Genomic DNA, 23,650 nt, shown 5'->3' on the forward strand with positions numbered 1-23,650 from the left:
AGGTCCCATCGCCGCATGAAAAATGTTAAGCCTCATCTTCCTGTTGCCAAATGAGACATCCATCGCACCTGTGCGGCAATTAATGCACGCATTGGCAGTGGCCAGAAAGGGGCGTCCAAGAATAATGGGGGTCTGCCGCATATCATTAACTCCCTCCATATCTAAAATGATGAAGTCGACAGGGAAGTAGAAGTCCTCTACCTTGACTAACACATCTTCCAAAATCCCTCGCGGGACCTTGATTGATCTATCTGCAAGCTGCAGAGTCATAGGTGTTGGCTTCATCTCCTTTAATCCAAATTTGTCATAAAAGAAACCCGGCAAGATATTGACACTTGCCCCAAGGTCGAGCAATGCACGCTCGACAGTGATGTCTCCTATGACACACGAAATAATTGGAGTCCCTGGGTCCTTAAGCTTTGGTGGGGTTTGGTGCTGCAACACCGCACTCACCTGCTCAGTCAAGTATATCTTCTTCGGCACTTGTGACTTCAACTTTCTTTTCTGCGTACAAAGCTCCTTTAGAAACTTTGCGTATGCAGGGACTTGCTGAATGGCATCAAGCAAGGGGAGGTTTATCTGAACGTTCTTGAATATCTCAAGCATCTCCTGCATATTCACTCCATGTTTGCCTAATGACTTCGGCCTCTCTAACGCCTCAGGAAAGGGGGCTTTGGGAGTATAGGACTTTGAAGGCTCAGATGGTAGAGCCCTCTCGCTTTCCTGAGGTGGGACGGTAGGGACAGGCTGCTTCTCACTCGTTCTCTCTCTTTCTTCTGCAGCCTCCCTCGCTTGGTATTGCTTCCCATTCCTGAGGGTGATTACTGCTTGAGCCTGCTCTTGATGGGCATCTGTCATATGCAAGCCATGCATCGGCTCCTTACCCCTAGGGTTCACCACCGGTTGGCTAGGTAAAGCTCCCTCACTCCGCCTGCTAAGCGCTTCAGCGAGTTGTCCCATTTGCGTCTCAAGCTTCGCAATAGAATGTGTATGGGAGCTCAGATTGCCCTTGATATCTGAGAAGGCTTGCAACATCTTGTCCTCAAAAGACTGGCTGGACGAAGGCTCCTGGGACTGAGGTTGACTATAAGTCGGCTGAGCTGAAGGGTAGCTGTTTCTCTGAAATCCAGGCGCATAACCGCCTTGCCTGGGTTGGCTTTGGGACGGGTTGGGAGGTTGGGTTTGTGGATTTCTCCATGAAAAATTGGGATGGTTTCGCCAGCCCGGGTTATATGTACTGGAATATGGATTGGGTGCGGGCCTAGCGAAACTCTGCGCCATCTGAGCTTGTTCCTGGACAAACTCAGGGTACTGTGGTGCAACGGGGCAATCAGCAACATGGTGTGCAGGGCTAGCACACAACGCACACACCTGTAGGACTGGAGAAGGACCCGCCAACAACTGATCTAATTTCTGAGACAGTTGGTCGACCTTGTTTTGCAACTCAAGGTGCGTCCCTATCTCGAATATACCAGCCTTCTTCGCGCCATCTTGCACAGGTGTGGCCCTCTCAGATCGTGAAGCAGAAGCATGGTGCATGGAGTTCTCACTTAAGGTCTCAAAAAGGGCCCATGCTTCATCTTCACTTTTAAGCATAAAAGTGCCCCCACAGGCAGCGTCAACCATTTGACGGTTCTTCTCAGTGAGACCATCATAAAAATATTGCACCAGTTGCCAGCGGGGCACCTGGTGGTGGGGACACTTGCGAAGAAGATCTTTCATCCTCTCCCACGTTTCATGAAACATTTCTCCCTCGATCTGTGAAAAGCTAGTGATGGCTTTTCGATACTGGTTCGTCTTACCAATTGGGAAGTATTTCTTTAAAAACTCCCTTTGCATATGTTCCCAAGTGGTAATTTGAACTGTATCGAGGGCCTTCAGCCAATGCTTGGCTTTATCCTTAAGGGAGAAGGGGAATAACGTCAACCTTAACGCGTCATCTCCAAAATTGTTGATTCGCACCGTAGAGCAGATCTCGAGAAATTCGTCGAGATGACGGTATGGGTCTTCGTTGCTAAGGCCATAAAAAGAGGGTAACATCTGGATGACACTGGCCTTGATTTCAAAATGGTTCGCTCCCACATCAGGTCTTGTGATGCAGGAGGCAGGAGTGTATGTGTTGGGCATAAAGTACTCCCTAAGAGGACGGATCAACTGCTGATCTTCAGCCATGGGGCTGGCTTGATGGGCTCTCCTAAAGAAAGATTCGGGATCCTCAACAAATTCGGCAAGCTCAGGTTCAAGCGACCGTCGCCCGTGCATGCACCAAAGGGTAGACCGGTGCAGCAACCGTCCTAAATTGGGTTTTTCTACCTAACTAACGCGCTAGCGGCCAAACCACACAAACCACAAAGCGAGTAACAAAAACAATTACTGAAAACAAGAAATAAACAAGAACCACGCAGTTGCACTCAATAGAGAATTTATGACAATGAAATCTATGTGCACGGTACCAATCGTACACAGTCACTTCTAAGGGGATCCTAATGGGTGAGCTGTGCAGAAAAGTAAGCTTGTCTCTACGGTATGCACACTCGTGGTTCTAAGCCTAAATACGAAAAACAAACTAAACAATCCTAATTAAAGAACTGAATTAAACTAACAACCTAAAAATACGAGAACAAACACAAGGCAATAAAGTGAATACTAGTATTTCGCCGTTCCCCGGCAACGGCGCCAAAATTTGGTGTGAGTTTTATGAAAACCCTTTTTAAAACAATATTTTTAATAAAAATTCAGTGAAAGCCAGACACCAAAAATATAAAAACCGGCTCGCACAAGTGGTGGAGTCCGGGTCGATCTCAGGGAACGGAAAATACTTCGTATTCAAACACACAATCTAACTACTCTTTATTGCCAAAAAAAAAAGAATTAATCAAATAATTAACTACGAGAGTACGACCCTACGTAGAGGGCTTAAACAAAATAATTAAATGGTTTTATTACAACCCAATGAATTGAATAAAATAAAATAAAAGCCTAGTCTAAAGAGAAAAACAAGAGTCTTCAGTGCTTAAGGCTTTGGTGGTCTCTTTTTGTCCCTTCCAGGTTAAACACTTTGGTATGGTTTGATTCAGGGTCCTCTGAGGGCTCACTCGAGGGCACAAAAAAATTTGATCTCTTTGCACATCCAACGCTTCCCAAGGTCGGCTGGAGTGGTTGAGAAAAGAGGGGTCTCTCCTGTATCAGATCATCATGCTGCTCCCTTGTGCTGAAAGAGGACGAAGAAGAAGAAGAAGACGAGAAAGAAGAGAGACGGAAAAGAAGAAGAAGAAGAAGAGGAAGAGGAGGGGAAGAGAGAGAGAGAGAGAGAGAGAGAGAGCTTCCAAGTGGGCTGCGTCAATTCCAACGTGAGAGAGAGACCACTCTCTTTTTTTTGGCTGTAGAAGATTACTTATAATACTAAATTAGGGTAAAAGAAAAATTTCAAAACAAGTCCACGATTTTCCATATTTTTCAAAAGACCCATTTTAGTAAAACAAGTTTTATTGTCTAAGAACAAACAAACAAACTTCCTAAAAATTAAAAAAACCTAAACAAACTAAACTATGATTAAAACATTCTAACTATAATAGAAACACTAAAGAAAATATATGCAGGGAAAGCTTTGAAAAATACGAATTTCTGATAAAATTCAATTCAATGCAATTTCTCAGAACTATCAATAAAAATGGGTTTTTAGAGCGATTTTAACACGGATCATGCATAAATAATGATTAATAAAATGCAAATATTATGCATGATCACCACACATACATCTCATCCACACTAAACATCTATGAATTGCTGAAGTAGAAAGGATATGTATAATTTACAAAATAGTAGGTGAACTAAATTATAAGGGCATTAAAAAGATAAGAATTTTGAAGTTCACTCACATATGAATGCAAGAAACATTTCTGACACGTCATGACATCCTTTAATGTAGAAGCCAAGAGGATGAAATTCCCACAGAGCAATAGCCTGACTACCTGCTGACATTTAGTGGTGGCCAACGGGCTGGGTACTCGACGGGCTTTGGGGTACCTGGCCTAATTCCAGTCGGGCTCGGGCTTTGGTCCCAACCTGAGTCGGGCGCTTACTATTGTTAAAGTATATATATATAGATATATATATAGATATATATAGATATATATTTCTTGATGTAATAAGTAAAACCTATTAGGGATATTTTAATCATTTTCCCTTATATAATTAGTTATATTCATTGGGGGCACTTTCAGTTTTTATTATTTTTGTATTAGAAATAAACGGTTTCTTGTGTGTTCTAGATTTGATTTCATGCATTAGATTGATTTGTTTTCAGCATAAAATTATGTTGATGCATGTATAAGTTGTTATTAATCGTATTATGATGAATCAAATAATTAAAATCATGTTTCTATGGTTTATCTTATGAAAATATGAAATATACATGGTTTTCTATAAAAAGATATATGTTCTTGATTTTCACGGTCTCGGATACTTTTCAAGAAATTTATCGTATGCTTAAACGGCCTGCTAAAAAAAATTAAAATTTTAGAAGGATATTCCAAACTCATAGAGGAAGTCTAATAAAAAAATTTGGCTATGTTCGAGTTCTGGATGAGAAGTTACAGTCTCCGAAAGTCAAAACAAGATTTTTGTCCTGACAGACATCATGTATTTCAACTGTATTGTGTTGACGATTTTATTTCTCTTAATCTATATCATGGCTATTACTGAAAAAATTATTTGTGTTAGACTACATATTGAGAAAATTTCAATAAAATTTTGATACACAGATTCATTGCACGAAGCAACCCTTAGATGAGAAAGAAATTTTACATCCATCATCGAATATTTAAGAAACCGAAAAAAGATTTAAATTTAATTTTGGAACAACTCTTATTTTTGGAACACAAAAGTTTTGAGAAGAATCTAAGATTTCAATACTTTTAATTTGCAAGGATGTTCCATCGGCGGTGGAAACATAGGAAGGTTTTGAATTACTGCATGCATCAGATAGACCATTTTCATAGAATCATATGAAAAGAAGCTCTTGAATCAAGGATTCAAGAACACGTACCTGAAGAAGAGGATGATGCTATCGCAATCCCCGAAGTTGATGGAGACTTAAGTAGTTGTTGAAGTGCCTCCGATAGTTGAGTAAGTGAAAAAGTATCTCATTTTCTAATAGATTCTTTTCTCTTTGGATTGGTCACTTTAACAAAAGTTACTTTGTTTTTGGAGGTATCATTGAGTTTGAGACAATTAGGCCTTATGTGTCCCGGTTCATGGCAATGGTGACAAATAACTTTTCTATGGCAATGGTGACAAATAACTTTTCTATAACCACCATTACAGTTATTTTGCCTCCCAAAGTGTGGAGGCTTATAAGATTTTACATGGTTACCGAGTTTAAAAACGGCCAATACTTTATCTCCCCTTTTAACCTTACCGAGATGAGTTTCCTCTTGGCATGCTTCGACAACCACATCTTTCAAAGGAAAAGGTTTAAATCTATGGAAAAGAGAAAATCTAACTTCCTCAAAATCGGGCCTAAGCTCATGTAAAAATTGGAAAAAATATTTTTTTTCATTTGTTCTCTTCTTAGCTCCACATCTTCACACGCAACTCACTTGGGTTCAAGAAGAGTTAATTCATCCCATAGTGGAGCTAAAGAGCTAAAATAATCACGAACACTAATTTCACCTTGTTTGATGGTTTGTATCTTTTCTTGCAAGAAAAATTGTCTTGCAAGGTCTTTTTTGGTGTACATATCCTCAAGTCTTATTGGCTTTACAAAATTTGGCAATGTTAGCATATATCTTGAGCTCAACATTGTTCATAAACCATGCAAGAATCTTAGAATGGTTACTTTTTCAATCCTTTACCTTAGTTTGATGGTTTTGAATGACTTTCATACATGCATTACCTTCTAAGGCCTTTTCTTGATCTCTTTTTTTGGTGAGCTTGAGTTGTGGCTATGAGATAGTACCCATCACATATCCCCAAAGTTTTTTTTTCTTTGAGATTGTTTTTCATAGCGGATGCCCAAACCATGTAATTTGTGCCATTTAGCTTGAAGGAGAGATTGATTTTTTGTTCATGTAACATTTTTTAAGAGGGATAGAAAGAGAAAATTGTGTATAAGAGTATGTTTGAAGAAGCTTTTTTTCACTTGAATTACCAAGAACACACAATCACTTTTGGAGAAGCTTTTTCTCTATGGACTTGATGGCCCATTTCCATAAGATCAAGAAGGCAATTGCTCAGATACCATGTAATGAAATAGCAAAAAATGTAAAAATAATGCCACTAAGGGCTTACAAAATCACAATCACAAAAGTGCATAAGCACAAACCAATGCCACAAAGGGCTTGCAAGATCACAATCATAATGTGCACAAGCACAAGTCCACTATGGGACACTACGATAGCCAACAAAGGGCAACACAAGAAGGTAAAAAATATAACCTTTATTGAATAAATGCTTACGTCAAAAGCGTTAAAGAATAAGGGGAAAGCACACCCCTATTTATACAATACAAAGGAGAAAAGAGGGACCATTGGGAGCTCCCAATAGAGTCGTTAGGAGCTCCCAACGGTCATATTTCTGCTTGTTGGGAGACCCAACAAGTCTATGGTCTTTTTGACCATAGATCCCCTGATGGCTCTACAAATTACAAAACTAAAAAATACCCACGCACGCGTGCGACAGAGCACGACACAGGCGGGTGTCGTGTGCGCCCTGCACACAACAGTGGTCTGCACCATGCGCGGTGCCAATATTGTGTGTGCCCAACATGCGCAGCAGTGGCCCATGCACGCGCGTGCAACTGTTGTGCACGTCCAGCCCCTGCACGCCTGTTGTAGCACGTAGCAAGTCGTGCATGGCTTGTGCACATGCGGGCAGGCCCAATTTGGGCCTGCTTGCTACGGGAAATAAATAAAAGGAAAAATACTTGTTTTATTACAGGTAAAATAACTAAAATTCCCCTATAAGATATTTACCAATTACGATACTAATAACAATATGTAGGTATATACATGCATGTATACATATATTTTAACAATATATGTGACAATAAAAGTGTCATCTACATAGCCAACAATCACATGTTTCATGAGCACACCAAACATATTGAAATGGACGGCCACTATGTTCATGAAGAGCATCTTAAGAACATCATCCTGACTTATTTAGCATCAGAATTTCAGTTGACCGACTTCTTTATGAAAGCTCTTCCTCCCCGGTTTTATTTTTTGCATGACAAACTTTCCGTGATTACACCATAGATTTGAGGGGAAGTGTTAAAATATATACATATACATACTGTTTGCATATATATATATATTATAAAACTCGAGAATTTAAGCAAAACAAAAAAATCTTTCGAATCCAACCCGGATCCGGACCCAAAACCTCCCGTGTTTTATTTACCCCCCCCCCCACAGGGGGGTTTTCTTTAAAAAAATGCAGAAGCCTCCTCCTTGCGCAGTTCCCCCACCCGAGCCTGCCCCGACTCCTCCCTCTCTCTGCACGACCTTCGACCACCACCGCAACAGGACCCTCGTTGGAGCCACTCCTTACGTCGGCCACCCTCCCCGCTCTCCCCCCACACTGCTCCCTCTCTGCCTGACATTTTCCCCCTTCATCCTCCTCCTCTCGCACCTCTGAAACCCCCGACCCTCCCCTGCTAACCTCGACACCGGACCCCCCCCCACCCCCCCGCCGCCGCCGCCTGTTTCCCTGCGCCCTCGCCCCCCTCGTTGACATCCCATGTGCTTCCCCCCTCTGCTTCTACCTCTCGCTCGCCGACAAGCAGAGACGCAACCCCTGCCCTCCCTCTCTTTTCAAGACCGGCAGGCAAGGGCACAACCCTTGCCCTCCTTCTCTCTATCTAATCGGTGGGCAGGGGCACAACCCCTACCCTCCCGTTTTTTTTTTTGGACGGTGGCCAGGGGCACGACCCCTGCCCTCCCTCTCTTTGACAGGTCGATGGGCAGGGGCGCAATCCCTGCCCTCCCCATTTTCCCTTTTACGGTCGGCGGGCAGGGGCGCATCCCTTGCCCTCCCTCTCGTTTTCGGCCATCGAACAGGGGAGCAACCCCTGTCATCCTTTTCGCTATCAGGCCTGCAGGCAGGGGCGTAGCCCATGCCCTTCCTTTTCCCGTTCAGCTGGCCCGGGGGATGCCCCTGCCCGACTCAGTTTGAACTGAGCCCAGCGTTGGCGAAGGACCGAGTCTAGGCTCGATCCCTTGCCATGGTTCGGGTCAGGCTCGGCAGCCAAACCGAGCCCAGCCGAGGTCTTTGGTCTGATCCAAGCTTGGGGCAAGGCTTGGCCTAGAAACCGAGCCCACCCCCATGTTTCCCCTACTTTCCTTTTTGTCGAACCGAGCTCGGCTCAGTTGGGGGTCCAACCGAGTCCGACTCGATTGAGGCCTAACCGGCTCACTCGCCCGAGTGAGCTCAGTTCTCGCCGATCCCAACTCGGCTCACCCCGACTCTGGACCCGACTCAGCTGGTCTGCTCGAATCAGGTTTGGGTTTGACCCCCGCGACTCAACCGTTGCTTATTATATTTATTTTAAGTGATTGCACCATTATCTTTCTCAACGCAATAAAATATCTTTTAACGCACCTCATCGGCGCAACAGACTCAACATGTGCACCGAGACATGAGCCCCTGATAACCTACGCTTGAAATCGTCAGCGAATTCGACAATCTCCAAGGTAGGAAAAAGTTGCACGAAGAACAAAGAAAGGACAATGCTAAAACTTATAAATGAACATAATTAAATATATACATATATATATATATGATTTTAACTCAATGGCGCAGTTTTGCGATCTCTGTCCTTTTTTGTCTTTATGTCATTTACTTTGTCGCCGCACTTTTACGTGCACAGGCTTCTACTTATGCATTTATTTAGCTTGATGTGTGGTTTCGTACATCGAGTCTTGCTTTATGTTATTTACTTTGTTGTCGCACTATTACGTGCACAGGCTACCGCTTACGCATTTATTTGGCTGATGTACGCTTATGTACCTCGTGCACTGCTTGCATATTTATTTAGTCGAGGTACAGTTTTGTACCTCATGCACTGCTTATGCATTTATTTAGTCGGAGTACCATTTCGTACCTCATGCACTTTTTATGCATTTATTTAGCTCGATGTGTGGTTTCGCACATCGAGTCTTGCTTTATACATTGTTGTCGCACCGTAATATGCACAGACATACGTTATGTAATATATATATATATAACTTCGAAAGGTACGCAGTCGCGTAATCTTTCCTATCCTGTATCATGCTTACTCTTTACAAAAGACACGGATTTGCGCATGTGCGCTAAAACTTGAAAGAAAAGAGATTTCTTGCGTGAATCAAGCATTCAAATATGCGTAATTTTGAAAAGCAAATTCAAACACTTAGAGTTGCCTACTTGCAACTAAGTTTTTCCCAAATCGGCATAATAGGAAGAAGTGTTTACAAACTTCGGTTTAATATCCGATATGACCTGAATATCCCCGGTTGGGAGCATGGGAATATGATTGGACGAGATTTCTTCTAAGAAACCCATGCCACTTTTATCGTAAGGGGTATCGCAAGACATGCGTAGCATGTTGATACTACGGTAATTGGATGAGAGATTCGTGGTGATCTCGTAACGTGCAAATTGTATAATGATATAAAAGTGGTTTGAAATACCAGAGCATGTCAAATTAAACTAAAATGGTTACATCGTTTCTTTCTGAGAAACTGATACCCCTCTCATCGTAGCGATACTATCAGATATGCACGGCATGTTAGTACAATGATGATTGGATGAGAGGTTTATGATAACCTCGAAACGTGCAAAATGCACATTGTTGAAATCACATAAATGGTGATGATCGCCTTCACAAGCAAGATGCTCGAGCTGGCTTGAAAGACCAGAGCATGTAGAATGGGTCATCAGTTAAAATAGAATCTGACGTACTCAATTGTCTCTTTGGCTCCGTCAAGAGAGAGGATGGGATGGTACAAAACTCTGATGAACAGGTTGTTAACAACTACCCCTCGAGCAAATGACTCAGTGTCCCCCGTCATCAGAGTTAGGGGACAGGAATACCAAACATTATCCTAGGTGGTATTAGATGCATCTCTTGCCACGAATGCCTTTGGAGAATTCTCTCTCGGTCATTAGCCATCCTCTTATGAACAGACACAGTTAGTTGTTCGGGGCATCAAAAATACATAGCATAACGAACCCTAGAACAGTCTCAGATGTTTCTATGTTTCTCCTGTGCGTACCCTTAGGACAGCTAATATCGAATCAAAGTTATTTTGTTCACTTATGTTAAATTGCATATCATGTATGAAATAAAGCATGTATTAGTTTTGTTCTAAATTTTTATACTTGTGCAGCTTTTCATGAAACTGTCCCGTCTTATGGGTACAGGTGATGATTAGGTCGGTACGACAAGCGATGACACGATGACGTAATGGTATCAAGATGAGACTATTTTCCTTGTGTTTCGCTCTTGAGGACATTTTTGTAACTTGCTATAAGGATTCTTGAAAATTCACTTTTCATATAAACTTCAAAACCTCATTTTGAATCTATTTGGTTTCAATGTATGTATAAAGTTTCAAATCTGTTGTGTAAAGAAAAGGTTTTGCGAGTAATGCGCCTAAGGTTCGTTGACTTATTATTTCAAAAACACCATTTTCCGCTGAATTACTATTTAAAACTCTGATAAAGGAATGATTACAAGGCTTTTAAATTTTTCTTAAAAAGTTACAAGTCCGGGATTTTGGGGGTATATATATATATATATATATTGATGTAATAAGTAAAACCTATAAGGGGTATTTTAGTCATTTTTTCTTATGTAATTAGTGTTCATTAAAGGCACTTTAGATTTTTATTATTTTTTTAATTTAGTTTTTTATCAAGGGCATTATAGTTCTTATAATGCTCTTGAAATAGAACTGTTGGGAGCACTTCCCTGATATAATGTAACATATATATAATAATAATATAATATAATATATTATTATTATTATATATAATAATTTCTTTTATTATTTTCCTATTCTTTATTTCTTCTTTTCAGTATCTAGTTCATTTTGAACTAGATTAATAAACTAGTCAAGTTCTTAGTTGGAACTTGACCAAATCATAGTCGTTGGACAAGGTCCAACGACTATAATTAGGGTCGATGGACCCTAGCCCAACGACTCTATGGGAGAGCTCTCCCTCCTCTCTTCCATTCTTTATAAATAGGGGTGATCCCCTTCAACAAATGTACCAATGCTTCTTAAGCATTTTTGTGATAAATAAAGATTTATTTATTTTATTTGTGTTCTTTCATTTATACCCTTTTATGGGTTTTGTTTAAAGTGTCTTTAATGGACATTCTTTAAGAGATTTGTGTGCTTTGTGGAAGACCACCATTTCATTACATGGTATTAAAGCCGTGGAGATCCTAGATCTTAAAGACTTCCACCTCATTTTTTGTGTCTCACTTGCAAAAGGTGTTTTATCACCTTGTGCGTGACTCAAGAAGATTCTCTCAATGAAAGGAGGCAATTGAAGAAATTTTTGCTATAAAAAGTTGTATTGTTTTTTATTCATCCCCTCTCTTATCCTTTTATCACTTTTTTCTATTTTTTTTCTTCTCTCATCTATTTCTTTTTTTTGCCCACCCTTGTAAATGATGGATGACAATGATAAGATCACCATCATACCCATGAAACTAAATGATAGTAACTATGCAATGTGGGCTTCAATTATGAAGCACCACATTTGGAGAAAATGGTTATGGGGTATAGTGGATGGTTCCGATCCAGATCTTAAACTAACTCTCACTAAAATGGAGGCTGACAAAGAAGTTCCTCTAGATGAAGGAGAGGAGTAAGGCTTTAGCTACTTATGAGAAGAAATGGAAACAGTGGAGGATAGTGTAATGAAATATGCGAAAAAGCAAAGAGTGCATTAAGCACTTACAACATCCACTAATGAACAAACAAAAGGGCTAACACCCAAACCCACAAGAGACAACACAACATAAAAATATAAATGTCTCTTATTGAAAAGAGAGAGAGCTCTCAAGAGTGAAAAATACAAGAAGGGTTCACCCCTATTTATACACAAAAAGGAGGAGAGGAGGAGTGGCCTTATGGCCTTAAAAGAAGAGCCACCTAGGGGCTCCCATGGAGTCGTTGGGGGGGCCATCGACTCCATGGTGGGGCCCCTTTTAGGTGGGCAAAAATATAAAAAATAAAAACTAAAAAAGAAAAGAAGAATTTACAAAAAAAGAAAGAAAAGAAACAAGTACCCCTATCGAGTACTTGTGAAATAACTAAAATACCCCTATCGGGTATTTTAGATAATACATATATATATATGTATATAAACATATACATATATATGAATTACATATATTTTAACACCCTCCCTCAAGCTTTACGGGGATATAAGATATAACCGAAAGCTTGTTAAGGAGAAACAAAAAACGAGGAGCAGCAAGGGCCTTAGTGAAAAAGTCCGCCAACTGGTACTCAGATGTGACGTAAGGTAGTGCTATGGTTCCTCTCAGGTATTCATCACGTACGTAATGACAGTTCATCTCAATATGCTTAGTACACTCATGGAAGGTGTGATTGCTTGCAATATAAATTGCACTTTTGTTGTCGCAACACATCTTCGAAGGAGTAGAGATGACAATGCCCATATCACTGAGGAGACTTCTTAGCCATACAAGTTTCATGGTTGTAGTGGTCATAGCACGATATTCTGCTTCCGTTGAGGACAATGATACTTTGTGTTGCTTCTTGCATCTCCAAGAAATCATAGTCACCTAAGAAAACACAAAATCCCGTAGTTGAGACTCGGTCATTGGATTTCCTCCCCAATCAGCATCAGTATAAGCAATTAAATCAAGTGATAAGGAGGAGGAAAGAAAAACTCTCTTAGTTATGGTGTTTTTGATATATCTGATGATACTTAAGACTGCACTCATGTGCACGATTGTAGGTGCATGTTGAAACTGACTGACAGAGTGGACAGCATGAGCTATGTCTGGCCGAGTAATGGATAAGTAGGTTAGAGACCCAACAAGTTGCCGGTAGGGAGTAGGATCCTCGAGAGGTGTTCCATCTTCCAACCTTAACTTTGCATTGATGACTTCAGGGGTTTCTGTCTTCTTATCATCGGAGATACCAGATTTAGAACAAATGTCAGCAGTCAGTTTCATCTGAGAGAGAATGTACCCTCGAGGAGAGTACGACACTTCAATCCCTAAAAAGTATCTTAAGAAACCAAGATCAGACATGTCAAAATGTTATTTTAAAACTTTCTTAATATCATAAATTCCTTGCTCATCACTTCCGGTGATGATCATATCATCATCATAAAGTAGTAAAATAACTACTGAAGACCCTGCACTTTTCACAAACAAAGCAGTGTCAGTATAACATGCACGAAAATTCAAACTTGTCATTACATTAATCTATCGTGCCAAGCCTTTGGGGCTTGTTTTAGACCATATAATGTCTTTTTAAGTTTGAGAATTTTATTTTTACTAATACATACTCCTGGTGGGGGATCCATGTAAACTTCTTCATTTAATTCACCATTTAGAAATGCATTCTTAACATCTAGTTGATAGATAGGCCATTTTTTCACTGACGCAATGGCAATAAGAGTCCTAACACTAGTCATTCTAGCAACAGGTGCGAAGGTTTCTTCATAATCTATACCATATTCTTGAGCATATCCTTTAGCTACTAATCGTGCTTTATAACGTTCTAATGAACCATCACTCTTAGTTTTAATTTTGAAGATCCATCTACATCCAATTGATTTCTTTCCAGTGGGTAACGAAGTTATTTCCCAAGTTTTTGCTTTTTCAAGGGCACTAAGCTCCAAGTTCATGGCTTCAACCCATTGGGGAATGTTTTTGGCCTCATTATAGTGTGAAGGTTCATGAAATGAGTGCAACGCAATTAGACATGCTCTATATCTTGGAGTTAGGGACTCATAGGAAACAAACCTATTAGGAGGATTGGAGATCCGATTGGATCACTTTAAAGAGGTTTCTACTATGTTGGATCCTTGAGAGTATTTTTCTAAGGCGCTCATTTGAGTTTGTTGACCACGCCTAACATAGGTTTGGATTGATCTATCACTTTCATCTATAACATTGTCAAGAGGAATATCCTCTAGGTCATTCAAAGACTCATTAGAGATTTCCTCTTCTTGAGATAGAAGATCAAATAAAAAAGCATATTCACTTTCGTCAATATCTTTAGTTTTCACAAAACCATTTTCATTTTCCAAAAAGGTTACATCTTTGGATACATAGAGTTTGTTATTTTTCAATTCAAAACATCTAAAACCCTTTTGATTTTCTCCATATCCCAAGAAAACACATTCAATAGCTTTAGGAGATAATTTGTCCCGTTTATGTGTAAGGACAAAACATTTACATCCAAAAATTCTTAATCTATTGAAATCGGGTGTTTTTTCAAATAGTTTTTCATATGGAGATGTATTTTGTAAGGATGAAGATATCATTTTATTTATTAAGTAAGTTGAGGTTAAGGCCGCTTCGGCCCAAAAACTCTTTGGAATTTCTTTGGAAATAAGGAGTGTCCTAGTGGTTTCCATGATGTGTCTATGCTTTCTTTCGGCCAAGCCGTTTTGTTGGAGAGTCCTAGGACACGATCTTTGATGACAAATTCCATTTACTTCTAAATAATTTTGAAATTCATTTGATAAATATTCTCCACCCGAATCGGATCTAAGAGTAGAGATATTACTTGAAAATTGATTTTTAACTATCATATGAAATTTTTTGAAGAAGTCAAAGACTTCGGATTTTAAATTGAGAAAGTAGACATCAATGAAAGTAACGTAATAGGAGTACCCTCCTTTAGACATAACCGGGGAAGGACCCCAAACGTCCGAATGGACTAACTCAAAAGGTCTTTTGGACACAAAAGTTCGGTTTGGAAAAGGAGTAGATTTCATTTTGCCAAAAATACAATTCTTGCAAACAAAATGTTTCTCATTACAAAATTTCTTTCCAAATGGAAAGGAGTACATTTTTTAGAAACTTGGATGTCCAAGTCTTTGATGCCAAATTTCAATATTTTTATCTTGGACATGGTTACAAAAAGAGTTAGTGGGGAGTTTCAAGTTGCTCATGTAATAGAGATCTCCCCTCCTATGGCCTTGCCCAATCTGCTTCTCGGACCGGAGATCCTGTATAGAGCAATCCTTAGTTGAGAAGGAGATTTCACATCCATGATCACATATTTGAGCAACAGAGAGGAGATTTAAATTAAGTTGAGGTACAACTCTCACGTTTGGCACAAAGAAATCTTTTGAAAAGATTAAAGTTCCAAAACTTTTTACTTGTAAAGATGTATCATCGGCAGTTGAAACATAGGAGTTTTTATAATTATTACACAAATCGGAAAGCTCATTTTCAAGTGGGGTCATATGAAAGGAAGCTCCAGAGTCAAGGATACAAGAAGACATACCTGGAGGAGAGGAAGAAGCTATGGCGGCACCCGAGGTTGATGGTATCTTGAGTAGAGTTTGTAGTGCTTCCGACAGTTGAGCAAGAGAAAAAGATTCCTTCCCTTTGATGATTTCATCTTTCTTTTGAGTAGCTTCTTCGACGGAAGCAACCTTATTTTTAGGTGCTTCATTCAACTTAGGGCAATTAGGTCTTATATGACCCGGCTCTTGACAATGATGGCAAATGGCTTTTCTATAGTTGCCATTATAATTATTTTGCCTTCCAAAATGTGGAGGTTTGTAAGTTTTTATATGGTTGTCGGGTTTTGATACGGCCAAGACGAGTTTCTTCTCGGCATATTTCGGCTATGGCATCTTCCAAGGGAAGAGGCTTAGATCTATGTAGGAGGGAAGATCTAACTTGTTCATATTCGGACCTAAGCCCATGTAAAAATTGGAAAAAGTGCTCTTTTTCCATTTGTTCTCTCCTTAATTCCACACCCACACTAGAAACCCATTTTGGTTCTAGTAAAGATAGTTCATCCCATAGGGGACCAAGAGTGCTAAAGTAATCCCTTACACTCATTTCTCCTTGCTTGATAGTCCGGATTTTTTCTTGAAGAAAGAATTGACGAGCAAGGTCTTTTTGAGTAAACATATCTTTCATAAAGAACCATGCTTCATTAGCCATCCAAAACTTGGCAATGTTGGCGCAAATCTTGAGCTCCACTTTGTTCATGAACCAAGCAAGAATCTTGGCATGCTTACTTTCCCAATCTTCCACTTTAGATTGGTGATCTTCAATGGCCTTCATGCGGGCATTTCCTTCAAGAGCTTTTTCTTGATCACCATCCATCTTAGTTAGTTGGAGTTGTGGTTCTGGAATGGTGCCCATAACGTATCCCCAAAGTTTTTTACCTTTGAGGTTGTTCTCCATGGCGGCGGCCCACATCATGTAGTTGGAGCCATTGAGCTTGAAGGAGAGATCAATCTTTTGTTCTCCTTCCATTTTAATCACTCACAAGAGGATAAATGAAGAGAGATACAACAAGGAAAAAATATAGCTATACAACTAGCTATATTAAGAAGAAGAGCATACACAAGGCTCTCATACCATGTAATGAAATATGCGGAAAAGCAAAGAGTGCATTAAGCACTTACAACATCCACTAATGAACAAACAAAAGGGCTAACACCCAAACCCACAAGAGACAACACTAACATAAAAATATAAATGTCTCTTATTGAAAAGAGAGAGAGCTCTCGAGAGTGAAAAATACAAGAGGGGTTCACCCCTATTTATACACAAAAAGGAGGAGAGGAGGAGTGGCCTTATGGCCTTAAAAGAAGAGCCACCTAGGGGCTCCCATGGAGTCGTTGGGGGCCCCATCGACTCCATGGTGGGGCCCCTTTTAGGTGGGCAAAAATATAAAAAATAAAAAGTAAAAAAGAAAAGAAGAATTTACAAAAAAAGAAAGAAAAGAAACAAGTACCCCTATCGAGTACTTGTGAAATGACTAAAATACCCCTATCGGACAGCATGAGCTATGTCTGCACACACACACACACATATATATATATATATATATATATGTATATAAACATATACATATATATGAATTACATATATTTTAACAGATCGGGCATGCAAAAATTATGTCATGGCTAATTAATAGCGTAGACATTAAGAAATGCTCTAGTTTTTCCAAGTTTGAACATGCCGATAAGGCTTGAGAATACTTTAAAAATATGTATTCCCTTAAAGATATTGCACAAGTGTGCAATTTACAAGAAAGTTAGGACAATGACTCAAAAAGGCAAAACTATTCGAAAATATTAATATGATTTGTCTGAAACTTTGAGAAGAATTGACTCTTCTTGAACCCAAATAACATTGTGTCGAAGATATCGAGCTTCACCAAAAGCAACTCATATGGAACATTTCTATCAATTTGTGAATGGTTTGAGGCCGAAATTTGAATTCATCAAATCGACCCTTTTACATCATAGAAAATTCCTTCTATAGTTGATACTATTGAAGAACTCACTATGGAGGAAAATAGACTTAGAAAAAATACTCCAAAAGTTGATGATGACTTTGTTCTAGCGGTGTCTAGACCAGGAAATCATACACGCACTTAAAAGCTATCTTATTTTGATAGACAGAATGATGACTTTGACAAAAGAAGAGACGTTTGTCACCATTGTCATGAACCGGGGCACTATAGGCCTCAATGTCCCAAGTTAAAGAGAAGAGAAGAAAAAATAGTTGCATCCATTGAATTTGAATCAAAAGATCAAGATTCACCTGTATCTATGGCTCAATTGATGGAAATCCTTTAACCTATTCTCAAAGGGGCATCCTCCTCAACTGAAGTCTCAACTGGAGCGGTTGTTGCATCTTTTTCCGATCCAAGTAACTTTTCTTGGCTTTTAGACTCTGGTGCTTCTTTTCATATGACCCCAAATGTCAGTGGTCTATCCGAATGTCTTAAAAATAACTCAAGTGTGTTAAAGGTTTTTACAGTTGATGGTATATCTCTTGAAATAAAAGTAGAGGATGTTTTGAAAAGTTTCAAAAATCCAAAAAAAAAATTATCCCAAAAAATAGATATATTCTTAAAATAAATCTGAATCTTTTATGTCTCTCAAATATCTGACTATGGGTGTAATATCTCCTTCTCTTCTCATGGTTGTTGGGTACAAGATCGCCAGTCATGGAAACTGATTGGGGAAGGCCATAAAGAATGAGGATTCTATTACATGGACTTTTTGGAATTGTCCAAGAATGCATTTTGCTATAATGTTCAAAAAGTAGAATTAGATCTATGGTATAAAAGACTTGGCCATCCTCATATGTCTAAAATTCAACATTATCCATGTTTGAGAAAATTTTGTAATTCTGAAAGTTTTTCTTATACAGATTGCATTCTCAGCAAAATGAAAAGATTACCGTTTCATAGTAGAACTTTTGTTTCTTCTAGACCACTTGAGTTAATACATTCGGTTGGGGTCTTGCACCAGTCATCTTTAAGGGTGGGTATGCATATTATCATTTTTGTTGACTTTTCTAGACATACTTGGATTTATTTTCTTAAACATAAATCTAAAGATTTCGCCCACTTTCAAATATTTCATAAAATGGTTAATGTGACTTTGACAATAATCAAAGTCCTGTTGATATTGAACATGATGTCGATAATGGAGAGCAAACTCATAGGGATGTTAGTCTACAATATTCAAGACATAAAGAGCAAAATCTCCCATGTGCATTAGAAAAATGTTCTGAAGTTCCATCCAGAGGGATGTCTAGAATTTCTAAACCTCCTGAAAATTTTGTCTTAAGAATCTTTTTCACCCATATATAGGGCAGCCATTGTATTAATACAATCATATATTGAACCATCATCCTATTCTCAAACAAAAAATCATGTAGAATGTATAGAAGACATGAAAACAGAACTGGATGCATTGGAAAAGGCTAACACTTGGACTATCTAAGATGTTCTTCCATGTAAGAAACCTATAGGTTGTCGATAGGTTTACAGAGTTCAAACCAAAAGTGATGGAACTCTGAAAATATATAAGGCTCGTCTAGTGGCAAAAGGATATGCCCAAGAATATGGCATCGATTATGAAGAGACCTTTGCTCATGTGGCTCGTATGACCAATGTCAGAACTTTAATAGCTTTAGCTTCCATTAGAAAATGACTTATATTTCAAATGGATGTCAAAAATGCATTTTTAAATGAGAATCTAATTGAAGAATTATACATGGAAGCCTCGTCTGGTATTAGTATCCCTAAGGGTAAAGTTCTTTGTCTTGAAAAGGTTTTTTATGGTTTTAAACAGACACCAAAAGCCTAGTATGACAGATTTAGTCATGTTAGGCTTGATATTGGTTTTCAATCGTGTTTGACTGACACTACTTTGTTTATTAAGAAATCGGATGCAGACATCATTATCCTCCTTCTCTATGTGGATGATATAATCATCAGCCGAGGCGACAAACAAGGAGTTGCAAATATCAAAACTCTTCTTAAAACTCATTTTGAAATAACTGACTTAGGTTTATTAAGATATTTTTTAGGAATTGAAGTTGCTTATTCCCCTCGTGGGTATTTGATATCTCAATCTAAATTTGCTTTTGATATTGTTTTCAGGTCTGGAATTACAGATGATAAGAAAGCAAACACTCCAGAAGTTGTCACCATTAAAATGAGAATTGATAATGGAGAACTTCTTGACTATCCTACTCCTTACAAACAGCTTATTGGAACACTCTCTTATCTTTCCATTACTAGGCCAGATATAGCACACATTGTTCACACCAGAGTTACCAGAAGCTTCTTAGATAGGTGGGAAGCTCGCTTCCCGGAAACTCGCTTCGGAAGCGCGATACTCCTCGCTTCTGAAACTTGATGAGAACCTCGATTCTCCCATGCTTCTCATATGCTTTCCACACACTTTATCTATTCTTCTTATATGTTCTCTCACTTTTCTCGCTCACTTCCATGTGTTTTCTCTAAATTGGTAGTCATTATTTTTAAATTTTGTTAAAAAATTAACGTTTACACTAAAAAATATGAAATTTAATATTTTTCACTTTTATTTTAGTTTTTATTTGTGTTTCATTTTGATTCTCATTCAATTCTTATATTTATTTATTTTTCATTCCTTGCTTCTCGCTTCCTATATATTTTTAAATGCATCGCTTTTCGCTTCCGCTTCCTGTATTGTTTCTTGCTTCCGCTTCCTAGTCTGGCAACCTTGGTTCACACAGCTAGTCAGTTTTAGCATGCTTCACCTCTGTTCATATGGGAGCAGTTTTGCGTATTATTAGATACTTGAAGTCCTCTATTTCACGAGGACTCTTCTTGTCTTCTTCATCGCATCATATTTAATTGCTTATACTGATGCTGACTGGGGAGGTGATCCCAATAATAAGCACTCAACCACTGATTTTTATGTTTTCTTAAGTGAATCCTTAATTTCATGGAGGTACAAAAAGCAGCAGAAGGTCTCTCTTTCCTCCACCGAAGCTGAATATAGAGTTATGGCAACCACTACAATGAAAGTTGTTTGGCTCAGGTGACTGCTCGTTGACATGGGAGTTGAAGCATCACAAGCTTTAAAAATGTGCTATGACAACAAGAGTGTGATCTATATTGCAAGCAACCGAACATTTTATGAGCGCACCAAACATATTGAGATGGACTGTCACTATGTCAGAGGAATATTTTCATGGAACCATTGATCTGCCATAATGTTACATCAGAATATCAATTAGCAGACTTTTTCACCAATCCTCTCGTTGCTCCCAGATTTCACTTCCTCTTAGACAAACTTTCGCTCATTGTACCGTAAGTTTGATGGAGAGTGTTAAAATGTAACATATATATAATAATGATATAGTATAATATATTATTATTATATATAATATTTTCTTTTATTATTTTCCATTTCTTTATTTCTTCTTTTTAGTATCTAGTTCATTTTGAACTAGATTAATAAACTAGTCAAGTTCCTAGTTAGAACTTGACCAAGTCATAGTCATTGGACCCTAGTCCAACGGCTATAATTAGAGCCATTGGACTAGGGTCCAACGACTCTACAGAGAGCTCAAAATGAGCTCTCCCTCCTCTCTTCCATTCATTATAAATAGGGGTGATCCCCTTCAACAAATGTACCAATGCTTCTTAAGCATTTTTGTGATAAATAAAGATTTATTTATTTTATTTGTGTTCTTTCATTTATACCTTTTTATGGGTTTTGTTTAAAGTATCTTTAATAGACATTCTTTATAAGATTCGTGTGCTTTGTGGAAGTATAAATAGCAGGTGTAACCCCTCTTGTATGTTAAGCTTGTACTGAAGCATTCTCTTAATAAGATCATATATTTCTTATGTTTGTGTTTGGCCCATAAGTGACTTATGTGATTGTAATCTTGTGTTGACCCATAAGAGGTCCTTGTGCCATTTACTATTGTGTTCTTGTATGCCCATAAGAGGCACTCCCTTGTATTACTTTACCCATTTCATTACAACTATAGGCGTAAAAAACTAAAAAGTTCTCAACACATGTGCCCTTGATCGTGTGCAATCAATGGCGCATGCTGTTTTTTGCGCAAAGGAGATTTAGCGGCGTTCTTTACCACTGCTAAAGCCCTGTCAGATATAATGTGTTATAACTGAAGGGGCTTTGGTGGCGGTAAAGAACGCTGCTAAAGCCCCTTTTGCTCAATTTTTTTTTGTGCCGCTGATCACCGCTATTGTCAGACAGGAAGGGCATTCGACAATACACCCTTTCCTATATATATAGACACATGCATGCATGCATGTAGAGAATGCACAAAAATCAAAATCTACATCAAAGTCAAGTAAAAATAAACATTGCAACCTTATTCTAGCAGTACAAAGAAAAGAAGAAACAAGAACTCCAAAACCAAAACGCAAAGTAGTGGCCTAGAAACTTCAAAAGTAGGCAAAGAAGAATAGTAAACAACATAGATTCCAGATATCATAAAGAAAAGAATCACAAGCAGATCTATGTACCTATCACCCATAGCACCAAATGTAATTGTTGAGTCTGATGGTGATCCCGTTTGAGGATTAATGAATATGGGAAGCAAGCCATCGCTTGGGAAATTTTTCTCAAGCTGTTTGATAACATTTTCCACCTGCATAGCAAAGTTGGAGAAAAGTTCAACCTAAGGAAAGACAAAGTGATAGCCACCATTCCTCCCAAGACAAACTTCAAATAGGATTCCTGTTATGCCAAAATATAGATTCACAACTCATTCATATGATATTGAAAAGACATTGGCGAGACAGCTATAAACCTCAATAGACGAATCAGATAACATCCTCCACCCAAGTTCATGTTTTCACCTTAATCACATGCGAGAATTACCAGCAAAAAATCATTTTCCAGGTTCAGCAGAGCAGAAATTGAGGGAATCAATCCAGCAACTAATAATCTGTTTATAAAAATGTGCATGCCTAAGTTCTGACAAGCAGAAATCATTTTTGTGAAAGTTATAATACCCAATTCCCCTTGCAGTTTACAAAGAAATTTGCCAATTTCTTACTATTCATTGTTTAAATAAAAAACTACACCTTAGCTCCATCAAGGGCTGACCATTGCAGAAATATCCGTAACCTCCATCCAGATAATAAAACAAACAAGACCTACTGACAAGAAGAAATTGCTTTGGGGTTTAGAATACATTTGAAGATGATTGTGCGTTTAAGAGCCGTATGATTAAAATGTAAATACAGTTTAAACCAGAGCAGACCTTTTCTATACTCATTGTCAGATTATGTTAACACCATTTCCCCACTGTTTCTTGAGGGAGTTAGGACATCCACTTGATTAAAAGACTAGTTAATTAAAGGTACAAAGTATCCATAACAGATAAAATATAGGTATCAAGATCCTTGCAAACTAATACTAGAAACTCTCCATCTCAGAGCCAACAGGGACCACATATTGAACAATCAGAAGAAACAATAATAAAAAAGTGGCAGAATGTAATGAAGCAAGCCGAAATAGATACAATGAACAAGTCCACAAGATACAAATACCAAAGCCAACACAGGGCTTACAAATAAAAAGAGGATGTTATTGAGCATAAGGGCTTGGAAAAAGCCTATTTTACAAAGGGGTGAACACCCCTATTTATACAACTAAAACGGAGGCCATTGGGGGGCTCCCACTAAGAGTCGTTGGGAGCCCCCAACGGTCATATTAATGACCGTTGGGGGTCCCAACAACTCTTAGTTGGGACCCCCAATGCAAACCAATAAAGATAAAAGGAAAAAGTACAAAAAAAAGTAAAGAAGAAAAAGAAACTAAAATAAATGACTGAAATGCCCCTATTGGGCAGAAATACAAGAATACCCTTTATCGGGTATGACACATGTTTTAAAACCCTCCCTCAAGCTTTACGGAGAGATGACCGAATGCTTGTTAAGTAGAATGATAAAGCGAGGAGCAGCAAGAGCTTTGGTGAAGAAGTCCGCCAACTGATACTCGGATCTAACGTATGGCAATGTGATAGTCCCTCTTAAATATTCATCACGTACATAGTGACAGTCCATATCAATGTGTTTAGTACGCTCGTGGAAGGTGTGGTTGCTTGCGATATAAATGGCGCTTTTATTGTCAC

General features: G+C 38.7%; 1 protein-coding gene across 1 annotated transcript in view; it reads right to left on the minus strand.

Annotated features, from left to right (window-relative positions):
* Positions 1-23,650, minus strand: part of LOC149842315 (mannosyl-oligosaccharide 1,2-alpha-mannosidase MNS1-like) — a 123,893-nt gene that overhangs the window by 18,646 nt on the left and 81,597 nt on the right. Inside the window, exon 8 of the mRNA XM_089999059.1 lies at positions 22,035-22,159. Coding sequence (XP_089855185.1) covers positions 22,035-22,159 — 125 coding nt within the window. The remainder of the gene's footprint in view (positions 1-22,034; positions 22,160-23,650) is intronic.

This window comes from Nuphar pumila, chromosome 3 (assembly GCF_984573655.1).
Source record: "Nuphar pumila chromosome 3, dmNupPumi1.hap1.1, whole genome shotgun sequence".
NCBI classification, from domain to species: Eukaryota; Viridiplantae; Streptophyta; class Magnoliopsida; order Nymphaeales; family Nymphaeaceae; genus Nuphar; species Nuphar pumila.